Source organism: Pleurodeles waltl, chromosome 10, assembly GCF_031143425.1.
Source record: "Pleurodeles waltl isolate 20211129_DDA chromosome 10, aPleWal1.hap1.20221129, whole genome shotgun sequence".
Classification (NCBI taxonomy): Eukaryota; Metazoa; Chordata; class Amphibia; order Caudata; family Salamandridae; genus Pleurodeles; species Pleurodeles waltl.
This window is the reverse complement of record NC_090449.1, coordinates 945847330-945859590: the sequence shown is the minus strand read 5'-3', so window position 1 is coordinate 945859590 and position 12261 is coordinate 945847330. Positions and strand designations below refer to the sequence as shown.

At 43.2% G+C, this 12261-nt stretch overlaps 1 protein-coding gene across 1 annotated transcript in view; it reads left to right on the top strand.

Moving 5' to 3' along the window:
* The window catches only part of ASB4 (ankyrin repeat and SOCS box containing 4), a 175681-nt gene that overhangs the window by 144767 nt on the left and 18653 nt on the right, over nucleotides 1-12261 (top strand). The window contains exon 4 of the mRNA XM_069211745.1: nucleotides 11967-12080. Within this exon, the coding sequence (XP_069067846.1) occupies nucleotides 11967-12080 (114 nt within the window). The remainder of the gene's footprint in view (nucleotides 1-11966; nucleotides 12081-12261) is intronic.

Here is a 12261-nt window from a genome sequence, read left to right as displayed (position 1 = left end):
TCCACATACATCATGGGGCAATGGTTCAGCACAATTCAGCCGTTTGCTAACTTTCCTGTGAGTAATGGTGTTCTGCTCTTTCACAAGGAGCACACCTGCACACAGATCAGTTCCCTTTAGTGCCAGGGACTACACTATGTCACTGTGTGCTTTTAGAGACAAACATTATTTTTGCAGGAAAAGAGTCATAACAACTTGATTCAGGGTATTAGAAACTCTGGTGAGAAAGTGGTTACAAGTGGTCCTGAGATTTTAGCAGTTTCCATCAGGTTTACTCAGATTTATATAAAGAAGAATATGTTGCCACTCAGGATATGATTGATTCATATGTGCAGATCTCTAAACTGAATCAGCTTACAGATGGGCACAAAGCAGTGCTTGGTGGTAATATAACTAAGGAGGAGATTGAAATGGCTACTTTGAAACTTGCAAGTGGTAAAGCAGCAGGGCCAGACTCTTATCTTGAACTGAGTTCTATGAGCAGTTTAAGGACATTCTGATCACTCTTTTTACTGAGTTAAATAACTCAACGGCTTTTCTAACATCAGTTCCACCGTCACGTACATTTCTATATTTGTAAAAAAGAACAAAGACCCTCTAAATTGTGGTTCATATCGCCCCATTTCTTTGATCAGTTGTGACTCTAAGGGCCAGATGTAGCAAAGGGTTTTACCCATTCTGTGTCTATGGGAAAACGTGTTCGTACATATGGCCCTAAGATCTATACTCTGGTCTTGTCGAATTGGCTTGCAGCTGTAATCACTTCACTAACAGACTGAATGCAGCACAGATTTGTCCCCTTACAGGATCCCACCTCCCATGTCAATCTTGCCATCTCTACCTTGGATCTTGGATGTGGTGAGGTAACTAAAGGGATCTGCCAGGATGATCCTTTTGAGTGCTGAAATGTCATGCAACAGCGTCTCCCAGTGGTACATATGGGTGGTCATGAAAGCAATGGGATTTTGGCCTGGTTGTGTTGCCAGGAACTTTGACAGCGAGGGTCTTGTATATGGGTATGCTCTCTGAGATTATTCAAATAGGTTGTGAATCTAGGCAAGGGTGTCCTCTTTCCCCGTTGCTATTTGAACTATACTTTGATCCCTGTATTCATGTATTAAATATGAGAACCTCAATCTCATTGTTGAGGCTGCACAACTGGGAGGCTAAGCTTTTAGTCTGTGCTGATGATATTGCTTTTCTTACAGCATCACTGGCAACTGCACTGCCAGTGATAGAAGACGCAGCTAAGGCATTTGGGTACGTTCTGGGTATAAACTGAACATCGATAAAACTGAGATTATCGTCAGTAAGGAATAAAATAAAGAGGACCCTCGCTATGTAACCTCGGTCAAATATTTGGGTGTCCATATATCATTTGATATGGACACTGTGGTATCCTTGAACTGTGGAGCATTATATATGGAATACCTTTCTCTATTTAGAAAATGGAACAGGCTACATCTCCGTCAGATTGGGAGATCCAATATTATCAAGTTGACTGTTTTGGCACAGTACTTAAATCTATTCAGTTCTATTCCTTTTTATCCATACAAAACTTTCTTTAATAAAGTTGAAAGTAGCTTGCAAAAATGTATTTGGGCTTGAAAAAAACCATGTTGTGCTATTCAATACCTTTAACTTCTCCCGCTCCTGTGGAACTGTTACTTATTAGCTGTGCTTATGTTTTGGCTCTCTGCTATTGTGGGGCTTAGATCATGGGATCTTGCAGGCCTTTTTCCTGAGTAGTGGACCATTTTAGCAATTATTACAGCAAACCAAGGGCTGGTTGATACTGTCTTCTTCAAGCATACACTGTTTAAGAAATTATATGTGTACCATATGGCGTGGCAGGCTATTCGAGACACCTGTCAAGTAGCCAGGTTTCATCAATATACTCTGCTGGGTAACAATCCTACCTCCCCGTCTTCCTTCCAAGATAGTTTTCTTAAATGCTGGTGTTTTGCTAACATTCAGTGTTTGGGTCATTTTTTTAAGAATGGTACTCTCTTCTCTTTTCATAAAATTAATAGGCACTACAGGCTCCCAAAAATGGGGGTGTTCTGTTATGTACAACTAAGAGAATTTGGACAGCAACTTCCCGATATGGACATTGATATGAATTGTAATGAATTCCTTGAGAGTTTCATTAAAATAACTAAGCACAGTTTCATTCATACCTTTTATTTGATCTTTTGGCATCAGGGGAAAGTGGGTGATGAGTTTGATGTACTTGCTGTTAGTGGTCTCTTAGTATGCAGTGTAATGTCTCTGTGTCTGGCATACGCTACACTAATATTTTGGCTGAAATCACTCATGATGCTTATCTGATTAATGTACACTCCTTTAAACTCTTAAACAATATATATTATACATCATTTAGGCTTCATAAGTGGTGTTTGATGGAATCATAGGCTTGTTTATGGTGTGATGAACCTGAGGCCGATAACAGTTCATATCTTTGCAACTTTACCATTTTGGCACAGATTATTTGCAGTGGTAAATCAACTATGTAAGACTAATGTTATTCCTGATGCAAAAACTGTTTTGTTTAGACATGGTCCTGATGTTCTGACTGAGGTCACTGTTGTTTTCTATTTTGTAGTTACTTGTGCAAAAGTATCAATTACTTAATCCTGGCTGCAAAAGGAGGTGCTGGAATCTGTATCTTGGGAGAAGGAGTTTATATTTCTTTGTGGCCTGGAGCTCACAATAATTGAAAGACATCCAAGTCGATGTAAGCTAAGGAGAGTTTGAGAATCGGTTAAGGGTGGTTTAGTGGATCTTCCACCTGGTTGCGACATCGCTGTGTGAAACATTTCTATAATCTTAAGGGATTCTGATTTTGTTACTGTACCTGTGTATGTGTGATGGTACTTTTTATGATTAATACCTTTTTCCACTTGATTTGATGTCAGCCCAGTATTTGTAACTTTGTCATGCGATTCAACTAATTATTACCTCTCAAAAAAATATATATATATTTTCGCTTATAGCGTTTTTTTTACATTGTCAATTTCCGAGCATCTCCCTCAACAGTAGAGTTTTACAAAAGTAATGATAAACTAAAACAATAATTGACAAAGCCCACGACTGATGTGGCACGCGTAAAGCCAAAGCTGACCCAGAAGCGGAGTTGCAGAAGCAGAGTTGCGAGCCTCCTGAGCCGCCCGAGCCCCTTAGCCCCCCTCTGCCCCATTCAGCTCCAGGAGGGACGTGACGAGAGGTGAGACAGGATGAGCGACGCAGGGGTAACGTGGCCAACGCTCGAACTTTCCATCCCTCAGCCTGGGCACCATCAAGTCGTGAGGCAAGGCAGGAACAGCGGTGTGGGCGGGCGCGGGCTCCTGTTAGAGCTCTCCGCGCCCCCAGCCTTCCCAGCCCCTGCACTGCAGAGCAGGTTGGTACAGGCCGGCAGATCTGGGCTCTCGGGGTGCCCCGGCAACCGCCCATTGACCTCCTGGGCTGTGGTGTGGTGTTGTGGTCTGAGGCGAGCCCGGAGAGACCCCTGGAGTAACGCGGAACACAGCGCAGTGTGCGTTATGGAGCCAGATCCTGGGCAGCAAGTAGTGGCAAGTACAGAGGCGGAGCGGTCTTTGAGAGAGAGAGCAAGTCAAGTGGCCAGCTGACGTGTCCACCCCTAAGTCTGCCCCCTAGTGAGGCAGACTGGTGGTGTTTGTGGCAGACGTGATAGGGATGTGACGGAGATAAGAGAGGCACCATTAAGTGGCGCATGGAGCTCGTGAGCACGTGGAGCCTGAGGGGCAGTGTGGGAGCAGCAGCCTAGAAACCCAGAAACTCAGCAACCCAGAAAGTTTAGAGAACCCAGGAGAACCTAGTGAACCTGCGAACCTGACCGAAAGGCCCCGGAAGGCCAAAGAAGGCACCAACAAGGTACTAAAGGTACTAAAAGGTACTAAAGCAGGACAAGAGTGGATCAGGCAGCGCAGAGCAGCAGAGTAGAGCAGAGCAAGCTGATGCTGAAGCAGAATACAGACATGGCACTGATGTAGTTCCAAGCAACAGAAAGCAGCAAAGAGGTACGGAGGTGTGGTGTGTGTGCAAAATAAGGAAACTTAACACACAAAAACGGGGCTGCAAAAAAAGGGTGGCTCCACGCAGACTTTGTCCAATTAACAGCATCACCATATATCACCACCATAGACCAGCAAAGTCCATAGTCGATTAACAAGCTTGCTCTCTGGTTTCTACTCTCCGGTTTCTACTCCTGTTTTGACTCTCAAAGGATATAAGAAACTGAAGTGTCACAACACTTATGAATTAAAGTCTGTTGCACAATTCAGTAATTGGAGAGTACTCTGGGGCAAGTTGAACAGTATTATAACAGACCTAGAGAACACCTTTACTTATGGTCTACTCATACAGCTGAAGGTCCCACAGAGTAGACTAATCTCCTGCTAAGTAGACAGACTGATCAACCGGTGAAAAGGAGTATGAGGTCGGGTAAAGCATGAAATAATGCCACCAACCAAACCACTAATCAAACCAAGAGGAAAAGGAAAAGAGAACAGGATTTGAATGAAGCAACAGTAAAAAGGAGAGCAAGTAGTGATTTGAATCGCCATAGTCAATGAAGGTGGCAGAGCTCAACTAGTAAAACAGGCAGGAGCCCGGTTGAACAAAATATCAGCATGGCAAAAAAATTAGCTGTGTGGAACTAGACAATTGGAAAATTGGGACCCCCCCGGAGGGGGGAACCAGCCATGTTGCCCCACTCAATTATCGTAAGATAACTGACTACTTTTCTGTTGCACGCATCTATGGTGAAAGAAGGAATGTTCCGCTGGCACCAATCCAACAAAACTCAGGGGGCAGTACACCTCTCATTCAAGGCCTGCAAATTAAAGAAAGCTCTGGAAAGAAAACCAAGGAGAATTCACCCCCGCCCCTTTCACCAACAGTAGTTATTATGGGAAGGCAGTCTCTGACGGGAGACTTATTATTCACAGCCCCAGTCGTACTAACTCCCACAATAGGAGCTCCCCATGCCCCCAAACAAGCAAAAATCATGAGTAACACTTGTTCGGATTCCGCCATGCTTCACCAGACGTCTAGTCCAGCTAACCTATCTATATTGGATTCAGAGATGGTAGCAACCGCGAAAACCATAGAACAAGACTCTCAGCAAGGCGGTCCAATGTGCCTGAGCACCAAGCTCTGCTCCTTTTCGATGTATGGATGTGAAAGCGAGGAGCACTGGGATACAAAACCGGGTGTTCCAAACAGGATGGTGGAGGAAGAGAAAGTGAAAGACTCACAGAATTAACTGTTTAAAGCAAATATAACCGAAGGAGTCCCAAGAGGGGACCAAAAGGCCAACTCACAATCACAATCCTCTGCGGCAATCAGTGCGAATGAAATGTGGGCCGCAATCCTGAACTCAATGCAAGCAATAGTTATGGCACTGCAGTTTCATTCAAATAAAATGGACATTCAGGTAGATTTACTAAATACTTGAGCGGTATTTGTCTCTGGATAGATGGCAAGCTGGAAGAATTAAATGCCTTGATAACAAAGGCTCAAGCTAAGCAAACCAATGATTTTACCATCTGCTTCTGCAAAGAGGTGGTAGACAAACTATCCCAACTGCCGCTAATCCTGGAAGGAATACTAAAAGAAGTTTGTACCGCCTGACATGATAAACACACACATGTTATGTCTCTTGCCTCTATGTTAACATCTGCTCCCCCGGTGCAGAAACTAGAGGATAGGCTCTACTCTCCCCAAGTGGTTTCATCTCCAACCAGAGCAGATAAATGCGACCCGGTGGAAAGCAATAATACAGCAAGCCTTAGTATGAAAGCTATGGAAACACCACCGAACTCACAAGCGGCCAATAATCCCATGTGCGGTGAGAAACCCATAACTTATTTTTTTCAAAGAGATAGTGGAAACGCGCAAGGAAAGGTAGGAAGTCAGCACGATCTCACCATCTAACCACTGTAAGGGCCACAGAAAGTATCCCATAGCATCAAGCACGGAGGGTACCACGTTAAGTAGAAGACAAAACATGGACACTATTGCATAGTTAACACAAGTAGTGACTCAAATGCAGATGCAAAGAATCCCCTCAATCCAGGTTGCTACTCTGTTAACAAGGTCCCACCTGGGGCATCGATTGCCCATAGCAGCTGGCAACCACATGGATGAAAGAGCAAGCCCCTCAAGGGGCCAGGAGAGTGCAAAGCCAAAGAATAATATGCCAGGAGACTCTAGCCAACTATCACAGCCCAGTGTAAGCAGCAAGAGAAATGAACAAAGCATTAGACAGAGTGAACTATCCATATGAAACAAAACTGGCACGTGAAGCAAAACTGGTCCACTCAAACAGGTATGAATTGCTATGAACTGAATCATCAGCTGCTTTGGATTCTGGAATTTATCTTAAGATCCCCCACAGACGTTCTCAGTCACTCCACTATCTTAAAACTTATAAAAGCCCTTCCAGACCTTCAACATGTGTCTGCGGATGACATTTCTACTATAAAATTAATTCAAGCAAGAGGTAACCAGCTCACGGACCATACAGTCACTATTTTCTCAGCGTCGGACCTCGCCAAACAGATTATGGAGAGAAAGGATCTTCTGAAAGTCTGGGGTATTGAGGTGGTCCTCTAAAAAGGCGAACGATATCCATCCCCGCTATTAATATTACAACATTCAGAAATGCCTAAGGGCGCGTGGTCAGTCCTGCAAGGAGCACAAGACTGCCATCCATCCTAGTAGAGTCACAGAAGAAATGACCAGTGAAATGAGAGCACCCCAGTCCCCTTTGAGAGTTCAAATATGGAAGGAAGAAGGAAGGAAGGAAGGAAGAGACCAGTTTTAAGTCAGAGACCTCAGCATGACTGGAAATGGTTACCGCTGGCATTGTCCACAGGAGGGACTGGCAAAATGGAGTAGCCAAGGAACAATCCCCACAAAGGGCATTGAACATCTGCTCGTGGAATATAGGTGGCCTACTGTCAAAGTTGGAGGACCCAGCAGTAGTCCAATTCTTTAGCTCATTCGACATTATACTCCTACAGGAATCCTGGGCTAAGGAATCATTACCGTTAATAGGATTTATGGAATATTTCAGTCCAGCTATGAAAACTAATAGATCTGGCAGGGCGAAGGGAGGCCTGGCAATTTATGTCAGCACGACTATTCTTGTTAAGATCACAGAGCATAGGGAGGAAGATCTACCATTTCAACTAGTAAGGCTTGATGACTGGGGAAAGAATATACAGGTACTATTGATTTTAGTCAATATATACATCAATCCAAAAAAGAAAACAGTTGAAGCTAACAATTTACTAAACCAATTGGTAAAGACAAAAAGCACAGTACACTCGGCACACTGGCTAATTGTGGGTGATTTTAATCGTTCTCTATTCCATAACCCTGGTGAAGATCATATTAAAACAGTAGCAATGGTGCCCGGCCAAACTCTCCCAACAGAAAGTAGGAAAGATAAGTTAGGGGACTAAATGGTCAGAAGCCGGCCGACATCCCGCCTGCATGGACAAGATCCTCCGGGAAAACAGTTTCTGACCTTGACTATACACTGGTAAATCCTGCTCTTTATACATTAGTGAGTGACTTTAGAATTATGGACCGTGTGGAAAGTGACCACATGCCACAGATAATCAGGATTCGATCTTCATTACAGAAGCCAGAGAAAGCGGTTTTCCTGAACGGGGTGATTGGTACTGAAAACCTGAAGTGACTGAAATGGTAATCTAATACCATCGAAAGTCAAGCAGAAGAGACTCTACTAAGGCTAGAGTTCATGGCTATGGATCTGGCAAATTTGACAACGGTTTGGAAAACTTTGCTAATGACCTTATAAATCAAGACTCCCCAGAAAATGCAAGAAAGGGACTGCAACTGAATTATCATAAACGCTTACACATACCGCAGCAAGTTTGTAGGAGGAAAGCAGAAGTAGGCAGACTGCTACGGCATCTGTGCAAATTCCCAGAAAATGGATCACTACTGTCGGCCCTGCAAGTGCAAAGGAGACTTCTCAAAAGGGAACTATGGTCCTTTAAAGAACATCAGCAAGAGTTTCTCTGGGCAAAGTTACACTATGCGTCTAAATCATCTGACTCCAAAAGATTCTGGAAACGTATTAACTCCATTGGCAATGTTCCTAAGGCAGCTAGCAGCGCCAATATAACAGAGAAAGCCTGGGTGTGCTACTTAAAGTCACATCTAAGGGAGCTGCCCACCAGAGAAAGGGTGCCAACTCAGGGGCTCCCCAATAATTGGGATTTCAACGTCCCGAATACATTGAAGATCACGGCAGCAGAATTAACAAAAATCATCGGGAAATCGCAAACTTACTGTGCACCTGGCCCAAACGGCTTACCGCAAGCGCTGTTTAAACAAGCAACAGAAAGACGGGCTGACTTGCTGGCCATATTGTTTAATCATGTGCTTGCAACAGGAACAGTTTCGGCAACCTGGAGAGGTTCAATAATTCACCCCATATATAAGGGAGGGAATGCTGTTTAACCAAGTAATTACAGATTAATTGCCTCTTAGACGTTGATCTCAAGTACTTTTCGACCTGCCTGTTACAACATTTAGAGAAATGGATTGCAGATAACAACATACTGCCCTTAAATCAAAGCGACTTTACCAAGTATCAAGGAACATTAAAGAACCTTATGGCACTAGGTCTGTCTATCAACAGAGCAAAAACAACTGAGACCTCCACCTACCTGTGCTTTGTTGATTTTAAAGCTGTTTTTGATTGTGTTCCCCGTTGCAAACTATGGGCCAAACTTCAGCAATGGGGGTTACTGGAAACCATTTTAAATGCCAACTGATTTACTCTGACACATGGGTGAAGGTTAAACTGGGGGGAGGCTCACCTCTATCTCGGGTAGTTAAATCAACAGTTGGTGTAAAACAAGGTTGTGTATTGGCACCAACACTTTTCAATCTGTATATGGCAGTTCTTCCGACCAAACGATCAATCAGCCCACTCTCCGTCTCTTGGTGGCGAACAAATAGCTAACATGCTATATGCAGATGATCTATTATTGCATAGTAGCACCAAAATTGGCATGCACAAACTGCTAAATAGCTTAGAGGAGTATGCAAGAACAAACAAATTAGACATTAACCACAGCAAATCTAAAATGATTGCTCTCAATCGTAGACCCACTAGCCAACGTAAATGGTATCTGAACGGGAAGAACCTAGAGGAAGTAAGCTTGTACAGATACTTAGGAGTCACGATAGATGCTAGAGGCAATTATGCGCCTTTAAAAGAAGCGATAAAAAATAAGGCGCACGCACTGGTTCACGCTTTTGGCACGAAGGAAACTCAATCTGTGGCCATGCTCTGAATACATTGGCCGCCATAATAAGAGCAAAACTACTTCTAATCCTCATTTATGGGGCTGAAATAATGAGGGGGATGATAGAAGCTCTCCTGGATAAACTTCTGCTAAAGACATACAAGCGTGTCTTTCGGTTTCCAAGACATGCTTGCCCAACCCAGGTCAGACTGGAGTTTATGTTGGTTAAGCAGATGCTGACTCGACCTGCGGCATATACTAAATGTTGTTACAAACTGAGCCGCTCCCCAAAAGGGACGCTGTCTGATCCAGTTTGGCAGGAAATTAATCTAGGATACATATAGACAACTGCTATTTCAAAGCGAACGTGCTCCACATCCATATGTTAAATAAATGGCTTGCATTTTTTCAGTTGCTGAATAAAAAAAGTTTTGTTTTTTGATCTCGTGTGAATTGCTTTAAGTGAACATTCGAGAACCGTAATGAAATTGTGCATAAATGTGCATACACTTGTCATGAAATTTAAGACATAGATAATAGTAAAACTAAACCCATTTTAAACACTGCAGATTAGTACATTGGAATCGTTGGGGTCTGTATTACTTCATACACAATGTTGTTGATGACGAACTCTCTGTGTGCTGCGTCCTTTTCTTTTTACTTGCACCCAACCCAACTCAATATACTTTGCAGAAAATACAGTGAATCATATTTAGAAAAAACGAAGAACTATGCCAATCTTTACATAAACGTTATGTATTTTGTTAGAAATGGGGCTTTGGTTGACAGTCAGGTTACCCCCTGTTCAAGCAAGGACCCTCACTCTACTCAGGGTAAAAGAGAATCACCCTCAGCTAACCCCTGCTTACCCGCTTGGTAGCTTGACAGAGCAGTATGTTTAACTTCAGAGTGCTAGGTGTAAAGTATTTGTACCAACACACACAATAACTTAATGAAAACACTACAAAATGACACAACACCAGTTTAGAAAAATAGGAAATATTTATCTAAACAAAACAAGACCAAAACGACAAAAATCCACAATACACAAGTCAAGTTATCAATAAAAAAGCAAAAAGGGTCTTTAAGTAGTTTCAAACACACACTAACACTGTCAGCGTGAGAAAGTACCTTCGGTGTGTCAAAAATAACCCCGCACGGGCGAGTGCACGTCAAAAAGGGTTTGCGATACATTGATTCCACTCACAAGTGGGACCGTGTGTCATTTCTCCCTTCGCTGGGTCGGGCACGTCGTTTCTTCTCTCTGCAGGAGAGTGGTGCGTTGATCTGGTCAGGACTCTCGGGTCCGGGCAGGCCTTGCGTTGTTTTTCCACGCATGGCGGTACTTGAGTCGGAAATCCAGCCGCATGATGATCCAAAAACCCTGCAGTGCCGGTTGTGATCTCCCAGCCTCCATCAGCGATGCTGTGCGTCGTTTCTCCTGCGTCGATTCTTTGGTCGCGTTTCCTGCAAGCGTTGATTCTCAGCTGCGGAGCCGCAGATCGGAGTTGCGTCGATCATTTCCCCGCACGGCGCTCTGTGCTTGGATTTCCTTATCTTTAGGCTGCCAGCTTCTCCTTTCAGGGTCCCAGGAACTGGATGGGCACCACAGGGAAGAGTAAGAGTCTCTCCAGAGACTCCAGGTGCTGGCAGAGAGAAGTCTTTGCTGTCCCTGAGATTTCAAACAACAGGAGGCAAGCTCTAAATCAAGCCCTTGGAGATTTCTTCTCAAGATGGAAGGCACACAAAGTCCAGTCTTTGCCCACCTACTCTTGCAGAAGCAGCAACTGCAGGATAGCTCCACAAAGCACAGTCACATGCAGGGCAGCTCTTCTTCCTCAGATCTTCAGTTCTTCTCCAGACAGAGGTTCCTCTTGTTTCCAGAAGTGTTTCTAAAGTCTGTTGTTTTGGGTGCCCTTCTTATACTCCTTTTCTTCTTTGAAGTAGGCCTACTTCAAAGTAAAGTCTCTTTTGAATGTGAAATTCTGCCTTGCCCAGGCACTTTACTAGGGACTTACTAGTAAATCAAATATGCCAATCATGGATAAGCCAATTACATACACATTTTGTAAAGGAGCACTTGCACTTTAACACTGGATAGCAGTGGTAAAGTGCCAAGAGTAACAAAAACAGTAAAATCAGAGTCCAGCACACATCAACAACCTGGGTAACAGAGGCAAAACGTTAAGGGAGACCACGCCAAGGATGAAAAGTCTAACATATTTTATGTATTTTACATCTTATTTTACAAAGAGATCTGGTTTTAATGAACTATTAAGAAAATTTAAAAAATCAATAAATCATATTTAGAAAACAAGAAATTCTGGATTGAAAAAGTGAGATGCACACATAACTACTGGAAGGTGTTCTTTTTTTTCATTTCAAATTCATATCACATATTTTCATCTTATTGGGGCCCTTCATGATTGTGCATACAGTTGCTGATATTTCTTTCTGTGAGTCAGAATATCTTAATTTATCGTGCATGGCTATCCTAAAAATGTGGCCAAAACCTCGCCCTTTTAGACACCAGTGCTCTAATCATATCTGATAACTAGTTTTTAGTGACACATTAAAAAAACTAGTTGAAACACTGCAATTTTTTGCTTCGTAAAACTGACACCTGATATTTATGTTTCTCTTTTTTAGGTTTTGGAATCTTGTCATGCATACCCGAAGGCGGTTGAAGTAATGGCTAATGCCTACGAACACATAACATCAACATACAGATGGAACAAGGCTATCCCTGAAGACTCCTTCAAGGTAATAAATGTAACCAAAGCCTGATTCTGAGGTGGGCAGTGAAGTAGAACCTGATGATGTCTGGTTGATGCAATACATATGCTTACCCCTGGATTTCAGCGTAATAAATTACAGTCGCCATTCTAAAGCATGACAGCAGCAGTTCTGCAATCTGTAACTCCACAGCTAGTGGAGTTAGCAT